Raw genomic sequence first — 27,233 nt, 5'->3', positions numbered from 1 at the left:
GAGCGGGGCGTATGTTCTCCATGACTATTTGATAAACGACATTGTGTCTGAAATCATTAGTCCTCCGCCTCTGATTCATGTGGGGAAGTTGGCAGTTACTTGCGGGGAACAGGTTTGTACTGGTACAGAATCCAGGAACACTGGTTAGGTTAACTGCCTGCCGTTACATGACTAAAATACTGTTGAAAAACGGCGTTAAACCCAAAACAAACAAACAATACAAAGAGCAGGCCAGCAACCTAAAACAAAATGTCGGTTCGTTTATGAAAAATGACCAATCAAAGGCTAGCTTACAAAACCATATTGCCTTACTAGGCCGCGGCCATCTTTAATGGACAAAAAGAGCTACATGACACGCAAAGGACCAATCTGTCGCAAGAAGAATATTTCATCAGTTGCTTTTTTTCCTAATTGCAGAAACGAGCTTAACAGTTACGGAAACGTTGAGTAGCTACCCAGTTGAGCACTTAGAAGCTTACGTATTTGAAACTAATTCCATTAGGCTATCTTAACACTGGAAATATTTCAGGGACTGGATACATTTATATTCATTTTAATGATTCAGATTGCTTCTTTGGGGGCAATGATGAGTGATAACAAAATTTGCATCGGGACTATGTGGATACTTCTCTTATATTGAAATAGTGCTAAAAACATTCATATATCCTTTGTCAATGGTTAATAACTTTGGGCTCCATCCCCTGCCCTCTCACAACAAGAGTTAAGCGAGCCACCTTTTAGCTTTTTTAAAAGCTATACTTTCAATTCGCCTTCACAATTAATACACGTCTCCATTATGGTTTTGTACAGCATTTAATGGTATTGCGTCTATTTAATCCACTGTGTCAAGTGGTGGGGATTATAGGAATGGTCCGTCCGGACGTAACAATTGTGTCTGTTCCATATAACTTTACCCCTTTTAACCCTTAGCCTGCTACATTTCTATAATGGACTGGTCATCATTCAATTTTGGCAATACCATTTGTTATTCGAAGGGGTGTTCATCTTAATAGCAAACAGTGCAGACCATGATCAGCCTGCACGGACGTACAGGCTGATCTTGGTCTGCACTGGTCGCAAAGGCAGAATCATTTGCCGCCAGCAGGCTTAATGGTAAGAATTTCAAGAAAATTGGGTCAAATGATCACCTCATCAAGACGATATGCAAAACTTATGAGTCAGCTATGTCGGATCAAGGTCAAGGTCACAACGCGATTGTCAAAGGTTTGAGCCTTCCATTTTGTATCCGCTCTGCATCTCATAAACCCCTTGAAGGATGTTCATGGGACTTAAGCTAAATGATCACCTCATCAAGTCAAGGTGCAATACTTACGAGTCAGCCAGGTCAGCTCAACTCAAGGTCAAAGGTTTGAGCCTTCCATTTTGCCCCTATGTGCAACCAAGCGGAACCATTTGAACAACTTTGATAGAGGACCATCCAAGGAAAATCCACGCCAAGTTTCATCAAAACCTATTTAGTGGTTTTGGAGATGTCGTTTAAACACAATTTTTGAGGACGGACGGACGACGGACACAGCGTGATCAGGACAGCTCAACATGAGCTCAGGTGAGCTAATAACCTTCCTTTCGGATGACATTCTGTGTCATACACATTGTTGTAGTCATTTTCTCTTCAATAGTGTTTATTTCAACTGGAGATTTTCTACATGTTACGCGTTTATTTGGTTTGTATAACTATATACTTTTAATGGATTTTAAGAAGGGAGTAGGTTCAATTAATCTTACTAAATCAAAAAGAAATGCTGTTTAGAAACGCATATGTAATGAAGCAAGCAGGGAAATTGATATGAAAAATATCGAGTTCAACGTTTTATATTGATTGCGTATGAAGCCGTAGGTAGCGAAACAAGGTATAATCAGTAAACTGATTTACACACGACTTTGTTCTAAGTTCACCAGAATAAATATTTAATTTTATCTGAAATCAGATATAATAAAAACTATCAGGCTTACAGTTGGCGTTTGCAATATGGCTTCTTCTCGGCGATATATAACCATTTTGTGTCGATTCGCCGTAAAACCCAACTCACTCACTCACTCAACTCCTTTATGCATTGGCACAACTGTTTTCTGATTTTACACACGACTTTGTTTTAAGTTCACCAGAATTGATATTTTATTTTATCTGAAATCAGATATAATAAAAACTTTCGGAATGTCTGATAACCGTTCAACTCCTTTCTGCATTGGCACAACTGTTTTCTGTGTTTCAACTTATTAACGGCATCTTGCATAGAAATGATTTATTCTAAAATATATTCCTAAACTTGAATATTTTGACACACAACGAGGAAAGACTGAAATAAAATTGCAGCTTTGATTTATGGGAACTTCACCACAGTACTGGTCAGCTAAATGTCCAGTTTTAATTAATAATACATTAAGCGAAGCGATAGTTTCCAGTTTACAAGTACGAGGCGTCGGCGGAGATATGCCAGATATATAACCTGCTTAAGATACAACTTTGACGTGTAATTGGCAATAACAAAAATGATGACTCTAGGTCCCTAGGTCAAATAGGCACTAGGCGCGATGTAATCAGTTTCATGTTGATTTATTGCCTAAATAAAGCACGGAAGGGCACCTGGGTTCTTCCTCCACCATTAAAGCTGGAAAGTCGCCATATGACCTATCATGTGTCGGTGCGACGTTAAATCCAACAACATTAATTTTGACAATGTTTAGTATCTAAATATGCCTCTTTGTCTCGAAACACAGTTTAAAGCGAATAGGTCTAGCTTGACATTTTAAGTCTAAAAGGATGATATAATCATTCAAGCTGAACATAAATGAGAAAAGTTATTTTGAAATTTCACATCATGACTCTAATAGTAATTTGTTTTCGATATGCGCAGTTTGCATCGTAGATTTTATTGTTATATGAGCCGTGCTAGGAGAAAACCAACATAGTGGGTTTGCGACCAGCATGGATCCAGACCAGCCTGCGCAGCCGCGCAGTCTGATCAGGATCCATGCTGTTCGCTAACAGTTTCTCTACTTCCAATAGACTTTGAAAGCGAACAGCATGGATCCTGACCAGACTGCGCGGATGCGCAGGCTGGTCTGGATCCATGCTGGTCGCAAAGCCACTATGTTGGTTTTCTCATGGCACGGCTCATATAATTATTATGTCACTATGTGCATATACACACTTCTAAAATAGGTTGCTTCATATTTAATGGTATGCTTAAAAAAAATCAAGATATAAATGCAAACGCATTTGACTTTGTAACATGAGAAAACCAACTTCTCCTTAAAAGTTAAAGTAGTGGACACGTATTGACATTCATTAATTTCCATACAATTACGTGTTTTTTTTTCGTAGGCAGTTTCGGCATTCTCCGTCAGGTTGCTCGTTTGAACTACATTACAGCGGAAGAATGCCGAAATAACATACGGGGAACGAAATAATATTGCTTTCATTGCATAGTACGAGATATTTTCAGTATTACAGACTTAAGTAGCCAGCCACATGTAAAGCAAAAAAGTCTCAATATGTCATTTTGAATAAGCAAATTTTGTTATATATTTATGACATTCATATGCAACACGTGTGTGTAACCCAGCCAAATGAAAGAATACATTCTATAATCAACACTTTGGGGAACCATATGATCAAAATAATCTCTAAGGCAAAGTAAACTTATGAATAATATGGGATAATACTGAAGCAAGTTTTGCTGTAAATCTAAAATATAGCCTATCTTATGGCAACATACAGCTGTATTGTAAAACTACAAAGATTTCAATCACAATTTGAAACAGTTCTCTTATTTGTGTAAGTGTTCGCAATCACCAGAAACCAATAATCACTGTAAACGACATAATAATTGAACTGAAATGTTTAAACTTCATATCTTATCATGATAGGAAATTTATTCATGTTCTTCCAAATATTGATTTAGTTTCGGGATGGTTTTAATCATGTGATCATGTGATTCCCGTCACTGATCAAAACTGTTTCAAATGCAACGTCCAACATACTCGGATACTTAAAAAATGAATTACTAATCAACCGGAATTTCCACAGTCATAATGATTATATGAGCCGTGCCATGGGAAAACCAACATAGTGGCTTTGCGACCAGCATGAATCCAGACCAGCCTACGCATCCGCGCAGTACAGTTTCTCTAATTCCAATAGGCTTTGAAAGCGAACAGCATGGATCCTGACCAGACTGCGCGGATGCGCAGGCTGGTCTGGATCTATGCTGGTTGCAAAGCCACTATGTTGGTACAAAGTCAGAATTATCAAGATTCGAATGAGTCTACATTTTAAATGCGAGTCCAAATACATACATACGGTCTTCCAAATAAGATACTAGTACTTAAATCAGGCATAATTATAAGCACTGTATGCAGATTGACTTGTAAAACATACATACCTATTTCAGTTGGCAACAAGGGAGTTAGGTGTGAGCTTTCATTAATGAGATCAGGCAAAGAGTGATGAAAACATTGCAAAGAAGTCCGACATTTAGTTTCAAGACTACGATTTCAGGCAGTTTAACTTGCAGCTATTGGGCACAATTTCTAATGATTAGATTGTAGACTTGGCAGTTAAACAGGCATTTTTACAGGTCCAACTTAATATGTTTCGGTTAGGTTTTATGTTTGTTCGTTATGGAGCTTTTCAATAAATACGCGTTTTTCTTGCCCTGAAAGTTAATTTTACATTCAGTCAATTTAAAGTAATTGATGTGGAACATGTTCTTGCTATGCAGCTGCCAAACACATTAACCCTGTCAGCATAAATATCAAAGTTTACTTTGTTTATTTGAAACATTTATAAAAAAAATCTTCTTGATATGAAAACACCAGCTTCCTACAAATAGATATCATAGAAACAGATGCCTAAATGTTTTTCTCCTTTGATAAAGCACGTCTGAAACGTAAAGAATTTGTAGCGAGATATATAAGGGTTAAATGTTTCGCCCCTCTTGCACAATTGTTGAAACTTGCCACTTAAATGTGAATTTCTTAAAACTTGGAAGGAAGAAGTGTCTTACTCTTCAAACTCGGCAACAATGTTTCCTTCCTTTTGGATTATAAGAGCTGGAATTGTTCTGTTGATGCTGCCGTCTGTTGTAAAAACTGGCATGACACCGGAAGAGGTTTATGACGCTTTGTCAAGTCGACTTGACACTATATCCTTTGATATCAGGTAACTCGACTTCATTATGCTCAGTATACCATACTTTGTTTAGGAGTCCGTCACTGCAACAGAAAAGTAATCTTGATATAACAAACATACTGAAAAAAATGCTGATTATAATGATGGCAGTTTAAGTAGTAAGATTAATAATAATAATAGTAATAACAGTTATGATAATAATGTAATACTACTACTTCTACTACTACAAATACTAATGTTATTATTACATGTATTATTATTATTAATAATGTTATTAATATTATTTGTTTTATTTATGTTATTTCGAGTCATGCAGATCATCCTTCTTTCTGTCTCTAGGCTATTCCGAAAAAGTTTTGCAAGATCTGATACGCGTATGAATGGATTTGAAAATAAACTAGAGGACATTAACCGACAGATACAAACATTCACAGGAACGAAATCAACAAATCAGAATAAAAGTAATGGAATAATCAGCTTAGAAGTAAAACGGCAGGCGAAATTGGTGCAGAAAGCGTTTGCAGTCGAGAAGAAATTGTTGAGAGAAATGGGAGAACAGTTTGAGAATAGATGGAAAGACGTTAATGGTGTTGGTCAGCGATTAAACTCTTTAAACAAAGCATGGGAGGAATTACGAACCAATACTCGTAACATAGAGGCATCTTCGCTGAATAGAATTAAAAACCTAGAGAAGAAAATAGGTACGCTAATTTATCATGTTTGAAAATTTGATTTATATTCTGTTATAAACTTATAAAGTTTGTTTGTTAAAACTTCAGATATTTTTACTTAAAAATAATGATGTTATTTTGCGAAAAATATCATGTTTTGTCCCTTAATAAAGAATCAATATATAATACCCGGGACAAACAAACCAAGTAAACATGAATTGTATATTTGATTTCCTTAAAGCGACTAACCCACACATTTAAGAAATGGAACGATTTTTTTCTGTGTTCATGCAAAATGAACGACAGAATAGGATCGGCAAATCAATGAATCGCATGTTTAATTTGCCGATCCTATTCTGTCGTTCATTTCTTATATTTACGTTATATTTTCTTTTCATTTGTAAACTATATAACATTATGAATTGCATATAATTTGTAGCATTTAACATTAAGGTATTAGGCCCATAATAGAGTACCTCCTTTTTGAAGAGTATTCAATTCCTACAATAAACCTACTTTGACAGCAATTTTCATGGGGGCGTAGGTTCAAGCCCTACTGGGACCAAATTTTTTTCCCCTTGTTTTTCTTTTTTTCTAGTAAGTTTTTACTTCTTTCAAGACTTGTTATTGATTTATTGTACAAAAATGGAAAAAAAAATCATTTGATATGCGATTTCTTGCTGTTAAAAGTGAATTTACCTCTAAAACAGAAAGGGTAGAGTTAGACATCTTTAAAAATACTGAGTTACATGCGGTAAAAGTTCTCTATTTTGCCTTCATTCTTTAGATTACATATTGTGGAAGAAATGTAGGTAGGTTTTACTTTTGCCCCAAGGTTATTTTTGAATGAAGTGAGCAAAATTCAAAACAGACCCGCAGGATTCGATCATAATTTTTCAGTATTGGGGTTGGAATTCTGTCTGATTAAATCCGTTTACTCGAGGCACCCTAGAAAAAATTATATTGACAGTTTTTATTTTAAGTTTTATGATTGTTTACCAATAGTTTGATGTTTCTTTCATAAAAAATAATGGAATAATAAATTCTCTGAAAACGTTTTGGATAAAGGCCACCACTGAAATTTGTCTCTTCTTGAGCTTTAGGAAATACCATTAATTACACAAAATTTATAAAAAACGGCACGGTAAAAGTTTTTAAAAATTTGCATGTAAGTGCGAAGCACGGTCAACTGTAAGAATATACCAAGCAAATGCCGTTTTTTAAACATTACTATTAGGGGCCTAATACCTTAAAATCAGCTTCCAGGCCATTCTGTTCACCAGACGGAACACGTCATCTAAGGAACGTTCTCCCTGACTATACGCGGACGTCGTCAAAACAGCGGTCGGTTATCACTAAGCAGCGATGACGTAACTTTCGCGCCTTTCCTTTTGCTGTTCATGCGAAATGAACATCAAAAGTTTCAATGGAAAAGAATAGGGCGAATGTAAATATTGTGAATTGTAATTTTTAAAATAATTTATCACCAAAAGGCAAAATACCGCCACTGTTTCATATAGTTACATGAAAAATAATGATTGGCTAGTTTATAGTTTCCAGAATTACCGGAACATTCGAATTTTTGCAGTTTTTTTTCGTGTATTTTTATAAACCGTTACAACACTTTATTTTGTAAACATTGATATAGAATATAGAACGAGACGCGACAGTAATTTTAGACGCTATCATCACGTGGGCAGCAAATCAAAAGTGCTCATGAAGTTTGATGGGTCAATTTATATACTTGTCTACCGATTAGGGAAGTCAGCATCATTTACTTTGCCTTATTTAGGTAAGAACCAATGAATCGTACCGAATAACACTACCTAAATAACGGACCGTTCCATTATCAAAAGTACATGTAAAAACATCGCTTGCCACAAAACCAAACTATAGGTAGCGCACAATATTATGGCGTTTAGAAGCGAAAACAAAACAATAATATAAAATTAAGTCAAAACACCAAGTTAACGATTTAGCCAGTGATTCCTCGTTGGCCGAGCGGTTACGGTATTTCTATTACTAGTATACCTTTTCGTCGGGAGTTTAATCCTCATTTTTTTCAGTTTGCATGACACACTTTGTATAAGTTTGTTTTTCTCTGATTTCTAATTTATTGTTTTGTTTCTTATTTAAGAAATGAAATGATTTTTTTTCGGTGTTCATGCGAAATGAATGACAAAATAGGATCGGCAAATCCATGGATCGCGCTAGCTATGCATGTTTAATTTGCCGATCCTATTCTGTCGTTCATTTCGCATGAACACCGAAAAAAAATAGTTTCATTTCTTATATTTACAATATATTTCCTTACCATATGTAAACTATATAACATTATGAATTGCATATTATTTGTAGCATTTAACATTAAAATCAGCTTCCTGGCCATTCTGTTCACCAGACGGAACACTGACTGCGACGTCATCTGAGGAACGTTCTTCTTGACTATACGCGGGCGTCGTCAAAACAGCGGTCGGTTATCACTAAGCAGCGATGACATTACTTTTGCGCCTTTCCTTTTGCTGTTCATACGAAATAAACTTCAAAAGTTTCAAGGGAAAAGAATAGGGTGAATGTAAATATGTTCGTATAAAATTGGAAGTATCTATAAATCAATCAATCCTAAAATTATGTCCGGGCAATGCTTGTATTAATGTGAAGACTAAGATTGTTATAAAACTTACCCGTACAGGTTTAAAAATATCACAGGAAAGATTAAAACACTAGATCATATTAAATGTGGAGTATATTTAGACATAAGTACGTGTCAGTTGTGACATAATATTTTAGTGAACATGTTGGAACTAGATTTACTAACTTGTTTTGTCCTCATTGAATTGTACTGAAGAAAAAATTAAAGGCAAAGTTTAACGGGTCTAGGAATCGAACTCACTACGAACAAGTATAATACGAATACCGTAACCGCACTAAGCCAACGAGAAATCACTGACTGCATTGTTAACGTACTAAGTGTACTGACTTCATTTTATGTTATTGTTTTCTTTGTTTTTATTTAAAAACGTCTCAAAAGTGTGTGATACCTATACGTGTGCGCTGTTTTGAAAACACGTGATGTTTGCTGACAGGAATTCCGTTTTTTTTATAAACCGGTAAACACTTATAAGAAAATGTAGACGAATGTTTTTATTTTAAATGTATTAGGAAAACAACGATTTTCAACAAAATTTGATGAAAAATACATAGTAAGATCATCGAATATGCAGCATATAGGTGAATAAAGCAAAAGTTTGATTTTCTAAAATCTGACACCACGATGTGTGGGTTAGTCGCTTTAAATGTTTTGCGCTTGTCATCAGTAAATGTACAACAAAATAAGTCCAAGTCAGCAGGTATAGTATGAACATGTGTTGACTCTGCTAGCTTATAGGAAAATGGTGGTTTATAATAAGTTTATCCATAACTTGATTTTGTACTGCTGTTTATTGTTTTTCTTCATTCTTTTTATTTATTTTTCATAACACATTTAGGAGAACGTATAGTGGTTCTCACTGATATTTTTATATCTTTTTAAAATGTCTTTTCAATACAGCTTTACGAATATCAATATTTCATATATTCCGTCGTAGTTTTCGTTTTATAAACAATAGTAGGACTTACATTTTTTGTTTTAACTGTTTGTCAATGGAGTGCATGCAAAGTGTCTTTACAGCTAGACATATTTTCATTAGTTAAATAAATGAGGCTATGATTGACAATTTAACCTTCACCCTGCGAAATTCCTAAAATGAACTGCGCTTATCATTCAATTTTGCAGTACCATTTATTATTTTAAGGGGTTTTAACCGAAAATTTACAGACTGAATAGCGAACAGTGCAAACCATGCAAGTCCGTGCAGGCTGATTGTGGACTGCACTGCTCGCAAAGGCAAAATCATTTGCCACCAGCAAGTTAAAGGTTAAAATTTGAACACAACCGGAACTATGAAATGCTGTTTTAGTATATTTATCATTGTTTATACCTATTTATACTATGATATACCGTGATGGATAAGGCACCTGCCCCGCAATCGGGAGGTCGATGGTTCGAGCCCTGTCAGTGGTAGATCTTGTTACTGAAAACAGACCGGGTGGTGAGCCGCCAGTTTGTTAAACAATGGTTACCGATTGCCTACCTGCCTGGTGCCTAGCATAAAAAATAGGAATTGGGAAGTAATGCTGTTCAATGTATGTAGGTGTTTCATAAGCCAACTTGGCTGGCCCTTTCAGTAGGAGTGACACTATAATGAACACTTTTACTTTACTTTTTATGCAAATAAATAGTGGATTTCATAACTATGCAAACTATGCATTTTACCTTTTGTGACGAGGTGGGGTTTATTATAGGACTGTACGTATACCTTTAAAGATAATTTGATTTCAGGATCCGTCCAGACATCTGTCATTAAAGGTCAAAAAGGAGAACAAGGTCAGAAAGGTTCTTCAGGAAATCGCGGAGAACCCGGAATACCAGTAGGTCAATCACAGAAATTGTCATTGTATTTGTGAATTGAAATGTTTATTTTTGTCTTCCGGGTAAAATATAATGATTTGATCTATACGGAAGTTAGTATTGACCCTTGTAAGAAAGATAACTCTAATCATGGTTAAGATTTCAATACTAGATCAAGATGGTAAAATAACATCGTTTCATCCGATTTTAATCACATCAGTAATACGTTTTGAATAGTAAAACTTCTTCTAACGTTTGGATCCATAATATTTTATTTTTGCAAAGTCTTTGTGTTCTATTATATAAACATGACCTCCGGTTAATAAATCGTACGGAAATATCCTAAACACCTTAAGTCTAATTGTTACCTTAAACTATCTACAACAGGAAATATTCTGCGTTGGTGCTGTACAGTCTTTACATTGTTTCAGGGGATACCAGGCCTTCCTGGCCAAACCGGTCCCCGTGGGTTTGATGGACTACCTGGAATGAAAGGTAAAAAGGGAGACCCAGGTAAAATCATTTAATTTCGTGGGCATGAAATGTCGTGGTTTTGGTCAAAACGGCAATTTCGTGGGCATATGAATTCGTGGATTTCAACTTTTGAATATAAAATGAATGGGAAATATACTTGTTCGTTGGGATTAAATTTCGTGGATTGACTCAACCACGAAATCCACGAAAATAAGTCCCCCACAAATATTAACGATTTCACAGTATACCTTTTCGTCGGGAGCTTGATCCTCATTTTTTTTCAGTTTGCATGACATACTTTGTGTAAGTTTGTTTTTCTCTGGTTTTTAATTTATTGTTTTGTTTCTTATTTAAGAAATGAAAGTATTTTTTTCGGTGTTCATGGGAAATGAATGACAAAATAGGATCGGCAAATCCATGAATCGCGCTAGCGATGCATGTTTAATTTGCCGATCCTATTCTGTCGTTCATTTCGCATGAACACCGAAAAAAATAGTTTTATTTCTTATATTTACATTATATTTCCTTTCCATTTGTAAACTATATAACATTATGAATTGCATATAATTTGTAGCATTTAACATTAAAATCGGCTTCCTGGCCATTCTGTTCACCAGACGGAACACTGACTGCGACGTCATCTGAGGAACGTTCTCCCTGACTATACGCGGACGTCGTCAAAACAGCGGTCGGTTATCACCAAGCAGCGATGACGTAACTTTTGCGCCTTTCCTTTTGCTGTTCATACGAAATAAACCTCAAAAGTTTCAATGGAAAAGAATAGGGCGAATGTAAATATGTTCGTATAAAATTGGAAGTATCTATAAATCAGTCAATCCTAAGATTATGGCCGGGCAATGCTTGTATTAATGTGAAGAGTAAGATTGTTATAAAAGTAACACGTACAGGTTTAAAAATATCACAGGAAAGATTAAAAACACTAGATCATATTAAAGGTGGAGTGTATTTAGACATAATTACGTGTCAGTTGTGACATAATATTTTAGTGAACATGTTAGAACTAGATTTACTAACTTGTTTTGTCCTCATTGAATTGTAGTGAAGAAAATATTAAAGGCAAAGTTTAACGGGTCTAGGAATCGAACTCACTACGGACAAGTATTATAAGAATACCGTAACCGCACTAAGCCAACGAGAAATCACTGACTGCATTGTTAACGTACTAAGTGTACTGACTTCATTTTATGTATTGTTTTCTTTGTTTTATTTAAAAACGTCTCAAAAGTGTGTGATACCTATACAGTCCATAAAATAAACAAACGTGTTTGTAAACATGGACGGATCCAAATGAAAGGGGAAAAGCATTATATAGAAATATTCCGATGGCAAAATACAATACATATCCGTAGCCCTGACCAACATATAAACCGGGCAAGTCTATTTTATAAGTACATCAACACGGCTGACCCATTTAAACAAGCTGTTTTGAAAACACGTGATGTGGAAAACAACGGTTTTCAACGAAATTTGATGAAAAATACATAGTAAGATCATCGAATATGCAGCATATAGGTGAATAAAGCAAAAGTTTGATTTTCTAAAATCTGACATCACGATGTGTGGGTTAGTCGCTTTAAATGTTTTGCGCTTGTCATCAGTAAATGTACAACAAAAAGTCCAAGTCAACAGGTATAGTATGAACATGTATTGACTCTGCTAGCTTATAGGAAATTGGTTGTTTATAATAAGTTTATCCATAACTTGATTTTGTACTGCTGTTTATTGTTTTTCTTTCATTCTTTTTATTTATTTTATCATAACACATTTAGTAGAACGTATAGTTGTTCTCACTGATATTTTGATATCATTTTAAAATGTCTTTTCTATACAGTTTAACGAATATCAATATTTCGTATATTCCGTCGTAGTTTTCGTTTTATAAACAACAGTAGGGCTTACATTTTTTGTTTTAACTGTTTGTCAATGGAGTGCATGCATACAGCTAGACATACTTTCATTAGTTAAATAAATGAGGCTATGATTGAAAATTTAACCTTCACTCTGCGAAACTCCTAAAACGAACTGCTCTATCGTTCAATTTTGCAGTATCATTTATTATTTTAAGCGGTTTAAACCGAAAATTTACAGACAGAATAGCGAACAGTGCAAACCATGCAAGTCCTTGATTGTGGACTGCATTGCTAGCAAAGGCAAAATCATTTTCCACCTGCAAGTTAAAGGTTAAAATTTGAACACAACCGGAACTACGAAATGCTGTTTTAGTATACTTATCATTGTTTATACCAAATTATACTATGATATAGGGTGATGAATAAGGCACCTGCCCCGCAATCGAGAGATCGATGGTCCGAGCCCTGTCAGTGGTGGATGTTGGTACTGAAAACAGATGGGGTTGTGAGCCACCAGTTTGTTAAACAATGGTTACCGATTGTCTACCTGCCTGGTGCCTAGCATAAAAATTGGAATTGGGAAGTAATGTTGTTCAATGTATGTAGGTGTTTCATAAGCCAACTTGGCTGGGCCTTTCAGTAGGAGTGACACTATAATGAACAAACACTTTACTTTTTATGCAAATAAATAGTGGATTTCATAACTATGCAAACTATGCATTGTACCTTTTGTGGCGAGGTGGGCTTTATTATAGGACTGTACGTATACATTTAAAGATAATTTGATTTCAGGATCCGTCCAGACATCTGTCATTAAAGGTCAAAAAGGAGAACAAGGTCAGAAAGGTTCTTCAGGAAGTCACAGAAAAGACGGAACACCAGTAAGTCAGTCACAGAAATTGTCATTGTATTTGTGAATTGAAATGTTTATTTTTGTCTTCCGGGTATAATATAATGTTTTGATCTATACGGAAGTTAGTATTGACCCTTGTAAGAAAGATAACTCTAAACATGGTTAAGATTTCAATACCAGATGAAGATGGTAAAATAACACCGTTTCATCCGATTTTAATCACATCAGTAATACGTTTTGAATAGTAAAACTTCTTCTAACCTTTGGATCCATAATATTTTATTTCTGCAAAGTCTTTGTGTTCTGTTATATAAATATTCCATGACCTCCGGTTAATAAATCGTACGGAAATATCCTAAACACTTTAAGTCTAATTATTACCTTAAACTTTCTACAAAGGAAATATTCTGCGTTGGTGCTGTACAGTCTTTACATTGTTTCAGGGGAGACAAGGCCCTCCTGGCTTACCCGGTCGCCCTGGGGTTGATGGACTACCTGGAATTAAAGGTGAAAAGGGAGACCCAGGTAAAATCATTTAATTTCGTGGGCATGAAATTTCGTGGTTTTGGCCAAAACGGCAATTTCATGGGGATATAAATTAGTGGATTTCAACTTTTGAATATAAAATGAATGGGAAATATACTTGATCGTTGGGATTAAATTTCGTGCATTGACTGAACCACGAAATCCACGAAATTAAGTTCCCCACAAATATTAACGATTTCACATACCTTTTCGTGGGGAGTTTGATACTCATTAAATTTCGTGCATTGACTCAACCACGAAATCCACGAAAATAAGTCCCCCACCAATATTAACGATTTCGATACCTTTTCGTCGGGAGTTTGATCCTCATTTTTTGTTTCAGTTTGCATGACATACTTTGTGTAAGTTTCTCTGGTTTTTAATTTATTGTTTTGTTTCTTATTTAAGAATTGAAAGTATTTTTTTCGGTGTTCATGGGAAATTAATGACGAAATAGGATCGACAAATCCACCAATCGCGCTAGCGATGCATATTTAATTTGCCGATCCTATTCTGTCGTTCATTTCGCAAGAACACCGAAAAATTTTTTTATTTCTTATATTTACATTACATTTCCTTTCCATTTGTAAACTATATAATATTATGAATTGCATATAATTTGTAGCATTTAACATTAAAATGATCTTCCTGGCCATTCTGTTCACCAGACGGGACACGGAATGCGACGTCTTCTGAGGAACGTTCTCCCTGACTATACGCGGACGTCGTCAAAACAGCGGTCGGTTATCACCAAGCAACGATGACGTAACTTTTGCGCCTTTCCGTTTGCTGTTCATACGAAATAAACCTCAAAAGTTTCAATAAAAAAGAATAGGGCGAATGTAAATATGTTCGTATAAAATTTGAAGTATCTATTAATCAATCAATCCTAAAATTATGGCCGGGCAATGCTTATATTAATGTAAAGAGTAAGATTGTTGTAAATGTAACCAGTACACGTTTAAAAATATCACAGGAAAGATTAAAAACACTAGATCATATTAAAGGTGGAGTGTATTTAGACATAATTACGTGTCAGTTGTGACATAATATTTAAGCGAACATGTTAGAACTAGATTTACTAACTTGTTTTGTCTTCATTGAATTGTAGTGAAGAAAAAATTAAAGGCAAAGTTTAACGGGTCAAGGAATCGAACTCACTACGGACAAGTATAATAAGAATACCGTAACCGCACTAAGCCAACGAGAAATCACTGCATTGTTAACGTACTGTACAAGTGTACGGACTTCATTTGATGTTATTGAAATTGTTTTCTTTGTTTTAATTTAAAAACGTCTCAAATGTGTGGGATACCTATACGTGTGCGCTGTTTTGAAAACACGTAATGTTTGCTTACAGGAATTCCGTTTTTTTATAAACCGGTAAACACTTGTAAGAAAATGTAGACGAAGGTTTATATTTTAAATATATTAGGAAAACAACGATATTCAACAAAATTTGATGAGTACCATTTGCAGTACCATGTATTATTTTAATAATAATTTAACCGAAAATTTACAGACAGAATAGCGAACAGTGCAAACCATGCAAGTCCGTGCAGGCTGATTGTGGACTGCACTGCTCGCAAAGGCAAAATCATTTGCCACCAGCAAGTTAAAGGTTACAATTCAAACACAACCGGAACTATGAAATGCTGTTTTAGTATATTTTACATTGTTTATACCGATTTATACTATGATATACCATGATGGATAAGGCACCTGCCCCGCAATCGGGAGATCGATGGTTCGAGCCCTGTCAGTGGTGGATGATGTTACTGAAAACAGATTGGGTTGTGAGTCGCCATTTTGTTAAACAATGGTTTCCGATTCCCTACCTGCCTGGTGCCTAGTATAAAAATAGGAATTGGGAAGTAACGTTGTTCAATGTATGTATGTGTTTATAAGCCATCTTGGCTCGCCCTTTCAGTAGGAGTGACACTATAATGAACAAACACTACTTTTTATGCAAATAAATAGTGGCTTTCATAACTATGCAAATTATGCAAACTATGCATTGTACGTTTTGTGGCGAGGTAGGCTTAATTATAGGACTGTACGTATACCTTTAAAGATAATTTGATTTCAGGATCCGTCCAGACATCTGTCATTAAAGGTCAAAAAGGAGAACAAGGTCAGAAAGGTTCTTCAGGAACTCAAGGAAAAGACGGAATACCAGTAGGTCAATCCAAAATTGTCGTTGTATTTGTGAATTGAAATGTTAATTTTTGTCTTTCGGGTATAATATTATGCTTTGATCTATACGGAAGTTAGTACTGGCCATTGAAAGATAACTCTAAACATGGTTAAGATTTCAATACTAGATCAAAATGGTAAAATAACATCGTTTCATCCGATTTTAATCACATCAATAATACGTTTTGAATAGTAAAACTTCTTCTAACCTTTGGATCCATAATATTTTATTTCTGCAAAGTCTTTGTGTTCTATTATATAAATATTCCATGATCTCCGGTTAATAAATCGTACGGAAATATCCTAAACACCTTAAGTCTAATTATTACCTTAAACTATCTACAACAGGAAATATTCTGCGTTGGTGCTATAAGTCTTTATATTGTTTTAGGGGAGAGAAGGCCGTCCTGGCATACCCGGTCGCGATGGGACTCCTGGAGTACCTGGACTACCTGGAAGGAAAGGTGAACAGGGATACCAAGGTAAAATCATTTATTTTCATGGACAAGGAATTTCGTGGTTTTGGTCAAAACGGCAATTTCGTGGGGATATGAATTAGTGGATTTCAATTTTTGAATATAAAATGAATAGGAAATATACTTGTTCGTTGGGATTAAATTTCGTGGATTGACTCAACCACGAAAATTAGTCCCCCACAAATATTAATGATTTCACAGTATACCTTTTCGTGGGGAGTTTGATCCTCATTTTTTCAGTTTTCATGACGTACTTTGTGTAAGTTTGTTTTTCTCTGGCTTTTAATTTATTGTTTTGTTTCTTATTTAAAGTTATAATACTGGCCAGCTAAGATTACGTAGCGAAAGTTATAGGAAGGTCATTTTTCTACAGCAACGCATAAAACAAGCGTTCACGAAGAAATTGTCTGGATAATTTTACTTGATAGATTCCACCGATGGAGACGGATATAAAAATGTTACTTTCGGTTTCAGTGACACAACCGCCATCATTCGGATACGTTCGTGACTACGCTAAGGAAGTGGCTAATCGTACGGTCCCGTATGAATAGTGAAATAAACCGCAGGTGGTTATTCGTACGGCAGTTTTGTATTACATTGTACTGAAGTCATTCAACTGATATGTTTTCAACCGATTTCTTTATTTCGAATATAGAAAAAGGCTAATTTTATGTCTGCATGTAATATTGTTGTCATCGTATGACACATATGCAATAAGTGTGAAAAATAAAAATGTCATGTATAGAAGTTCACATCATGGTTTGAATATCATGTAATTTGCTTACTTTTTCTTTCATATTTCGGTTGATAAGACTGGAACTAATTATTGACAATAATAAGTCCCCTCTCTCTTCCCCCACCCCCTCTCTCTCTCTCTCCCACTGAAAACTAGAGACGCTGCTAAATATCTGAGCGTCACACTAAGTAAATACATGTATCTCATTTGGTCAGAATATGTTGATAACATCACATCAAAAGCAAAGAATTCACTTAGATTCATCAGAAGGGGAATCAAAAAAAAAAAAAAAAAAAAAAAGCTTACAACACAATGTCCGCCCACAGCTTAAACACTGCTCCTCTATAAAAATGAGACTAACATTTACATGTCTTCACTTGGTACCAGCAGTGTTCCACAAGATTGGAGGATGGCTATTGTCCCTGTATACATAAAGGGCCCACGAAGCAAAGCCAGCAATCACAAACCTATTCTCTTACTTGCAATTGCTTTCAACTGATGGGACATGTTTTAGTATCAAATATTATTAATCATCTAGATAATAAAAATTGCTTAATTCCTTCCAACATGGCTTCCGCTCAAAGCACAGTTGTGAATCTCAATTTTTATTAAATTTTAGTCAAGAATTTTTGATTACCTTGATGCTAGTAAATAGACAGACCTAATAGTAATGGACCTTTCAAATCGTTTGACAGAGTCGATCACAATCCTCTGGTCTACAAGCTATTTTAGTTAGGTTTATATAGAAAAACATCCATGTGGGTTAAATATTTCATTTAAATACAATACGAACACAATAGGTCTTCAATCAGATATGCCACATTTGGTATCAAGGGTACCGCAAGGGTATGTCCTTAGGCCTTGCCTTTTCTTAACATGTCCGTCACCTGCCAGGCTCACTTAAAAGCACCGTAAGACTCGTTGTTGATGATACAGTAGTTTATCTCACTATAAATATCATGCATTATTGTGAGACTCTCTAGCAGTACCTCCATAAATTAGAGCTTTGGAAAAAAGACCCGGTCAAAGGAGTTGAATTCCGATAATGCGAAGTGATTAGGGTATATAAAAGAAATAAAAAAACATTGCTTTCCGCTATAAGCTACATATCCATGAATTTTAAAACTATAAAAATGCTTAATATTTAGGCGAACCAGCAGTGTTAGATCACAAAAAAGACAAACAAGACCCTAAAATACATGAAAAGAAATGATCAAACAAATGATAAATGTACAAATTTAAGAAACTCCGTATAAAACATGTTCAACTATAATTGGAATATTGCTCAACTGTTTGGCATTCAACAATCTCTAACATATGGAATTGAAAGAGCACGAAAGGCTGCCGCCAGATATGTTCAAATCAAGTATGTCTGTAGATGAAGCATCACAGAAATGTTAACTGTACTGGCAAACGTTATAAACAAGGAGAAATTTCACATCCTTACATCCCCGATTCTTTTATATAAAAATCCGCCATTCCATTGTTTTTTTTTGTAGATCACCAGTACCGCCTAGACTCTCAGGACCTTCACTTTTATATTCCCTCCTCTCGCATCCATTATCACAAAAACTCAATTTTTCCCCAAGAACCATTAGACTCTGAACCTACCCATCATGTTAAATCTAGTGCTACCCTTAATGAGTTCAGGAGTGGCTTAGATTGTTTAAACACGAAATATCTGTTTTATCATCTTTTAACCTGTAACTTGTAATATAATAGTGCTGATTTTAATATTGCACACTAATTTGTGTTTTCAATGAAGGCTTAATCTTCAGTGTCGACCAGACAGTCGCCTCCCAGTCACAGTCAGTCATTGACAATGGGGACTATCTAGTTCTGGCTAACATAACTTAACTGACACTGTTTTTATTTTCTGGTGGTCGCATTCATTTAGTTATGGCGAAACCCCATTTGTTTAACTAACCAGTATCAAACCGCAACATCTCACACAGTCTCTCGTGAGAAACTCATGATGTCATGCAGCAGTTCAGAGCACGTGGTTATTCTTGAAAATCAGTATCAAAATTTTACCTATTTATGAATTTAATATAATCACATAAAATCTATAAACAACATACAATTTCTCAGAAAATGTCAATAAATAACGATTCTCTACAGCCTATTGGTTTTTCAAAATGAAGAGTACCCTGATCAGGCGACAACTGCAATGACGGACAAAATATTGCAGACAGGGGTACCAATTTGAAACTTGTATTTAAATTATGTTGCATGGATTATTTATGCCAGATCAAAAGGAAAATTGATTAGAAATATTGTATAGTAAAAGGTGAGACTTCTGGAACGATTCCTGGTTAGGTGTCAGTACGGGATTCATTTTATCTCAGAGATCCATAACAGCATATTATTAAACATCTTTGAGCTGAACTTTTAGCTAGGGACTACTGTGCAGATGTAGACAAATTGATTGTGAAACGTACGGGACCGTAATACGAGCCACGCTAAATGATTGTTCGTACGGGACCGTACAAAGAGCCATGCTAATCTATTTTAAGAAACAAAACAACAACATGTCTAGCACATTCGTATCTCATTTTCTGGTAAACTGCCTTTCCTTTTATTTAACAACAGGCTTAATTTTATAACATTAATGCATTGTTTGTAGAAATGGCATCGGAAAGCAAAATATTTGTAAATTTCTGCATTTATCCGCCGTCTTTACACAAAATCCTACCACGGCCGATCAGCCATTGTTGGTTTCAACGTATTTAAATTTTTGTCACGTGACACTGTCTTCGTTCGTTTGCGGAAATCGGCGAAGCCTGGCGAGTGAATTAGTTACCAGCTGGTCATTAAATATTTCATGGTTTTATATCCATTCGTATCTCAACAATATTTGGCCATCCAAGTCTAACTAACGGGCGAATTTGTTCATTTGACTGTCTTCTACAAATCTATTGTACTATTTAATTGACCTGTCAAAATATGTTCACGGCTTTCATGTTAATCTTATATAGGCTCGAACAGAATATAATGAAAGTCGGGTCTATTTTTTGACAGGTCAAATAAGTTGGACAATACAAAGCTATTTACTTTATTTTAACGTTTATTTTTAACAGTGTTATAACTTTAAGAAATGAAATGATTTTTATTTCGGTGTTCATGGGAAATGAATGACAAAATAGGATCGGCAAATCCACGAATCGCGCTAGCGATGCATGTTTAATTTGCCGATCCTATTCTGTCGTTCATTTCGCATGAACACCGAAAAAAATATTTTATTTCTTATATTTACATTATATTTCCTTTCCATTTGTAAACTATATAACATTATGAATTGCATATAATTTGTAGCATTTAACATTAAAATCAGCTTCCTGGCCATTCTGTTCACCAGACGGAACACTGAATGCGACGTCATCTGAGGAACGTTCTCCCTGACTATACGCGGACGTCGTCAAAACAGCGGTCGGTTATCACCAAGCAGCGATGACGTAACTTTTGCGCCTTTCCTTTTGCTGTTCACTAAGCCAACGAGAAATCACTGACTGCATTGTTAACGTACTGTACAAGTGTACGGACTTCATTTTATGTTATTGAAATTGTTTTCTTTGTTTTAATTTAAAAACGTCTCAAAAGTGTGGGATACCTATACGTGTGCGCTGTTTTGAAAACACGTGATGTTTGCTTACAGGAATTCCGTTTTTTCATAAACCGGTAAACACTTGTAAGAAAATGTAGACGAAGGTTTATATTTTAAATGTATTAGGAAAACAACCATTTTCAACAAAATTTGATGAGTTTGCAGTACCATTTATTATTTTAATAATAATAAAAATTTAACCGAAAATTTACAGACAGAATAGCGAACAGTGCAAACCATGCAAGTCCTTGCAGGCTGATTGTGGACTGCACAGCTCGCAAAGGCAAAATCATTTGCCACCAGCAAGTTAAGGTTACAATTTAAACACAACCGGAACTATGAAATGCTGTTTTAGTATATTTATCATTGTTTATACCGATTTATACTATGATATACCGTGATGGATAAGGCACCTGCCTCGCAATCGGGAGATCGATGGTCCGAGCCCTGTCAGTGGTGGATGTTGTTACTGAAAACAGATCGGGTGGTGAGCCGCCATTTTGTTAAACAATGGTTTCCGATTCCCTACCTGCCTGGTGCCTAGTATAAAAAATAGAAATTGGGAAGTAATGCTGTTCAATGTATGTAGGTGTGTCATAAGCCATCTTGGCTGGCCCTTTCAGTAGGAGTGACCACTGGCACCAGATCGCAAAGAAAATGCCTCCGTACGTGTTATACCCTACCCCTAGGTATTCTATAAGAACCATGGTGACCGTCGTGAACGGCAAAATATACTAACCCATTTCAATCGCGTATTTCATACCTAAAGCACGCAGTTCAGTAAATGTGTACTATTGATATTAAACAAGCGGTAATTTATCTTCCGTTATGTACCGGTCACATTTCTTCAATACTTCTTATCTTAGAAAAACAACGTGTAGTTTACAGTTTTTTCAAAGGTACACAAAAAACTTGCTTGAACTTCCCTGGTGAAGTTCCGTTCTAGATTACAGACACACTCTGATTGGCTGATGTGGAAATGAATGCCAGTCGTCATTTTACTGCACGTGTACGCTAAAATGTTTACATGCAGCATAAATGTGCAAAATGAATTAAATAAACAGAAAAGATGTATACCAATGTATGATTTCAAATTCAAAATCATATACAAGATGAATTTCATTCATCATTTCGAGTCTTATCGTAAAACTGTGAATATCTTGCATTCTGTTTTTGTTTGTTTACATTTCGTTTAACATGTGCACACTGCTGTGACCTTTAGACCGGATTTTCATTAGGGGAGTTCACGCAAGTTTTTTCTGTAAAGTTGACTAATGCCTAAAATATATGGAGCATCTCTGCAATATAGAGTATTGAGACTGGTGCACGATGGAAGATAAATTATCGCTTGTTTAATATCAATAGTACACATTTACTGAACTGCGTGTTTTAGGTATGAAATACGCGATTGAAATGGGTTAGTATATTTTCCCGTTCACGACCATGGTTCTTATAGAATACCTAGGGGTAGGGTATAACACGTACGGAGGCATTTTCTTTCTGATCTGGTGCCAGTGGGAGTGACACTATAATGAACAAACACTTTACTTTTTATGCAAATAAATAGTGGATTTCATAACTATGCAGACTATGCATTGTACCTTTTGTGGCGAGGAAGGCATGTATTATTATAGAACTGTACGTATACCTTTAAAGATAATTTGATTTCAGGATCCGTCCAGACATCTGTCATTAAAGGTCAAAAAGGAGAACAAGGTCAGAAAGGTTCTTCAGGAACTCAAGGAAAAGACGGAACACCAGTAAGTCAATCACAGAAATTGTCATTGTATTTGTGAATTGAAATGTTAATTTATGTCTTCCGGGTATAATATAATGTTTTGATCTATACGGAAGTTAGTATTGACCATTGTAAGAAAGATAACTCTAAACATGGTTAAGATTTCAATACTAGATCAAGATGGTAAAATAACATCGTTTCATCCGATTTTAATCACATCAGTAATATGTTTTGAGTAGTAAAAGTTGTTCTAACGTTTGGATCCATAATATTTTATTTCTGCAAAGTCTTTGTGTTCTATTATATAAATATTCCATGACCTTCAGTTAATAAATCGTACGGAAATATCCTAAACACCTTAAGTCTCATTATTCTGCGTTGGTGCTGTACAGTCTTTACATTGTTTCAGGGGACAGAAGGCCCTCGTGGCTCCTTTGGTCCCGCTGGACCTCCTGGACGACCTGGAATGAAAGGTGAAAAGGGAGACCAAGGTCTACCAGGACAAATTGATGGACGACGTGCATATCCTCCCCTTGCCTCTTCCTGGACTGAAAATCGTGATCGTTATAGAGAACCAGACTGGCAGTTTGGATAAGCTCCTCAAAATCGGATTTGATAAAACGAACATAATGATTGAAATGAAATGTGGAAATCAGGGTTTGAGGTTTAAGGCATTTCAACGACAACAGTCATTTCAGCGACAAGCAGTTTATCTTGTATTGTGTTTCAGAGGCCGTATTGTTTATGCTTTCGGAGGTCTTATTTAAAATCGTTACAAAAAACTTCAATTGCAGCCTGTTACATTTAGTTTATATATATTCTCGGTTAATGAAAGCTAAAAATGAAAGGAATAAATTATACTTCTGTCCATGATTTTCTTTGCCTGCAATAGTGTCAGATACTCATTCATTAGGTTTTAGGTTGCAAATCACAGTGCATATCCTGTTGCAGACGAAAGCTGATTTAAATGCGAATTCTATTTACTAATATTTATCCTAACGTTAAAATCTTGCGGGCAAGGTTAAGTTTGAAAACTGTTCTAAGAAAAGATATTTACTATATATTTACATGTAATGTCGCAACAAAGTTGCACATGTATTCTACAGTGTAATGTGAAAAATTCCCAGACGTATTTAACTTCAAATACAATTAAATACCACTTTGATGTCTCGCCTTTTTCCTCTATCATAGTAATTTATAAGATGTAGAGGTTTTGTTGTATACTAGTACTATAGTTCATATAACTTTGTCAGTTTACTGATTCTGTACCAGATTTGTTTCCGTATCAGCGCATGCATCAGCACGACAGACGTATTAATTCAAAAATATTTTCTTTGGAACTGTACGAATCAAAATCAGTGATTAGGTAGAGCTCTAAACTTTCTTTGCTAAAAGAAAACAACCTGTTTATAGAACGTTATTCCTCGAGTGATCACCGTTTGTCAATCCTGACCCAGAATGGCATCGAAAAGTAATTAAGACTACTTGCGACACAGAATATCACAGTCATGCATCTAACAGTACTCAAATTGTGTTTGATTTTATCACATTTCTAGATATGTGTAGCATATTTTGACCATATATACAAGCAGCAGCGAGTGTTCTTTATCAAAATACAGTTGGAACTCGGTATCTTGAATTCCAAGTGATCGAGATAACTTCGACTTATTTTTTTTTTTGTGCAAGTGTTTTCGGGGCGGATCTTGAAAAATGTTTTGTAGATAGCCGGAATATTTTATATAAGCGAGTTCGAGATAATGTGTTTCAACTATATTTTACAGTGTTAAATTTTGTACGTTTTAACTTTGAAAAACCGTTTATTTTTCGAAAGATTATACGATTTTTCACGTTATAATTTCCAAAGAGCATTTCTTGATTCGATGTTTATACATATTCTTTAACACTTGCCAATTCAATACTCTGTTCAAATCAGTCTGTGGTAATTATGCATGCATTTTTCATGCCTAGAGGAAAAAAGGCAAAATGTAGAAACACGTGATCCCTTTTGTATATCTGTATATTATGCAAAAAGACATATTCCTCGTTACTATCAGTTTTACTAAGGATTAATTTCAGAGAAGAAATAAAATATTGTGATTTTATAGAATAATAATCAAAAGAGTCCCAACAGACGACAAAATCCCCAGTTCTCCATCCACATGACTTAAATGGGATATAAAACACGATGACATTACTTACAATTTAATTCTATGATAAATATAAAACCAAAGAAATGTACCATTAAGCAGTATAAATGATATCCGAACTGACAGAAGTTACTTTGCTTTGGTAATCCGGAGTCTTATAGGAGATAAAGTTTCAAGATGAAATATTCTTCTTAAAATGTCTACTGCTAAATATAATAGTTGGGACTAGTGCTATCAGAGCATTTCTATCAGAAGTCTGTACGTAAGTTTCGTTGGTTTTTTGAATGATGGACACTTTCTATATAAATTAACAGTGTATTATCTACGCCCAGTATTATAAATAATTACCACCCAAAATATTGCCACGGTTAAATTTCCATAAGGCTTTAAATTTTATGTTGAAAACAGACGAAACAGCATTTCAAATAGATGTTATGTATAATTATATGGTCCTAAAAGTACTGCGTTTAATACTAAACATGAACATTTACAGTACGAACCATAAAGGGAGGTAATAAAAAGAATAGGTTCAATAAAACATTCTTGCATTTCTATTCAGACCTTTGGCAAATATCGGAGAAAACAATTACCAGAAATAGGATTTAACAAGAACTTAATATAGTTTGTGTTCATAACATTTTAAAGAAAGACATTATGGGTCTTTAACGTATTAGAAAAATTGTTCTGTATGATATGTCTGAATAGAGGACAGAGGTAACATTGATTCCAGTGTTATAAATAAAATATTTTGTTTAAACATACACACTTATATTCTTACATGCAAAACATGTCTTGACACGGAACGGCGAGGCCGTAATGCAAAAGGAAAGTCTATGCTGACTTAAGTTTTTTAACGATGAAATGTATAAATATAATCATTTTGATAAAAAATCAATTCAATAGATTAAGCATATTATGGATTGTAATATAGTTAGGAATAAATCTTTGAAGAGATCCTTTGGAACAAGAAAAATAATAGTATATTCGGCTTGATTGTGTCTGTTTACGTAGGGTAATGAAATGTGCACATCCCTCATAATCACTAACTGAAACTAAGTTTTAGATGTAAGTGTATGTCGACAGGATATAAACATCTGAGGTTGGGAAAAAGCTAAGGTCTTCAACACTTAACGTGTGTTTTTTTTTTAATAAGAAGCATGGAATTGACCTCTTATTTAAAGTACTTCTTAACAATGAACGCGGCGTTTGTTTGATAGACAATTTGTGTGGGAAGAAATGGAAATCTTAGCTCCAATCCTCTTCTGATTTTGTCAAAACAATTACTTCTAATGGAGATTTATTGAAACTTTCATCCGGTATGGTGTCCTGTTTGAATTACGCGTCTTACTCTTTAATTGTATAGAGAAAGGATTAAGTTAACTTTGTGTTGTATGTAAATGTATATTGTTAGGCCACATCAACAGAGCAGAGAGTCTTAACAAGACGGATTTGCTTAAAATCATGTAACGATGTCAATATTGTTTTTAATTCGTCCATATTAAATATAATACTAGTACTCGGTTTGTTTAACTTGATTTTATTAAAGTAGTCGTCATATATGAGTTAGCCTGTAACCTGCAACCCCCACCCCGCGTCTTGGAAGCTCTAAACTGGATATAAATTAATGTTGTATTTATGAATTATTGGTATAATTATTAAGGTAATTATTTTAATCACTTTGATAATATAATATGATATAAAATGATATAATGCTCGTTTCCAAGCTTTTGATTATGTTGGAATTTAAAGCATATGCAAATTTTACGGTAAATCCATGTTTATTTAAAATAATCGACAAAACACCAATATAATTGAATTGGTACTATCATTTTTGTGTATATCTCAAGCTTAGCCTATACGGCAAGATAATGATGTTACAAAAGAGGGTCATAATTGCCCAACTTAGCCTCAGAGCTTACAACCATGGAAGAGGACGGTGTCGAAAGTTCTAGAGGCAGTAGAAGTCGATTACATAAAGTAATGTGATACATGCCATACACTGATACAAAATATACTACATAGATCTTTCAAATCGGGTGGGAAACCACTCACAGACAATTTTAGCAGGTTGTGTGTATTTCGGAAGATCATTTTAAAATGGTTCGTTCTATTTTTGCCTCTACTGGACCCGAAAAAGGGGCAACGTTGCCCTCATTTGTATAAAATTTTGAAAGGACCTTCTAATAATGCTGCAGACAACGTTGAGGACCCCATAATGATGCTATAGATCAAGTGTGATCCATGAAGCAGTTTATGGGATGTGGTTTTTTATTTTTAGCTATAGTTGTTCCTTAAAGGGACCAGGCGCCGCCATTTGATCGACCTTGGAAGCGGACA

General features: G+C 35.1%; 1 protein-coding gene across 2 annotated transcripts; it reads left to right on the top strand.

The window, feature by feature from the left end:
* Positions 1–4,937: 4,937 nt before the first annotated feature.
* Positions 4,938–26,412, top strand: LOC123554485 (collagen alpha-1(XXV) chain-like). Of its 2 annotated transcripts, none has more exons than XM_053547890.1 (10): positions 4,938–5,185; positions 5,495–5,856; positions 10,208–10,296; positions 10,708–10,789; positions 13,414–13,502; positions 13,918–13,999; positions 16,089–16,177; positions 16,587–16,677; positions 22,683–22,771; positions 23,159–26,412. In XM_053547890.1, the coding sequence occupies exons 1-10, from the start codon at positions 5,049–5,051 to the stop codon at positions 23,342–23,344; spliced, it is 1,296 nt and encodes a 431-aa protein (XP_053403865.1). In that variant the 5' UTR covers positions 4,938–5,048; the 3' UTR covers positions 23,345–26,412. The 2 variants fall into 2 exon arrangements, with proteins under 2 accessions (XP_053403865.1, XP_053403866.1); XM_053547891.1 differs by having other exon boundaries at positions 4,942–5,185; positions 10,708–10,771.
* The last annotated feature ends 821 nt before the right edge of the window (positions 26,413–27,233 follow it).

The sequence above is a fragment of the Mercenaria mercenaria genome, chromosome 7 (genome assembly GCF_021730395.1).
Source record: "Mercenaria mercenaria strain notata chromosome 7, MADL_Memer_1, whole genome shotgun sequence".
NCBI classification, from domain to species: Eukaryota; Metazoa; Mollusca; class Bivalvia; order Venerida; family Veneridae; genus Mercenaria; species Mercenaria mercenaria.
This window is presented reverse-complemented; position numbering and strand designations above follow the sequence as displayed.

Bases quoted from the DNA above. Each gene is read 5' to 3' on its own strand.
- LOC123554485 (XM_053547890.1), top strand. From the start codon at position 5,049: ATGTTTCCTTCCTTTTGGATTATAAGAGCTGGAATTGTTCTGTTGATG. The intron at 5,857-10,207 runs GTACGCTAATTT...ATTTGATTTCAG, and splicing joins AAACCTAGAGAAGAAAATAG to GATCCGTCCAGACATCTGTC. The intron at 13,503-13,917 runs GTAAGTCAGTCA...ACATTGTTTCAG, and splicing joins ACAGAAAAGACGGAACACCA to GGGAGACAAGGCCCTCCTGG.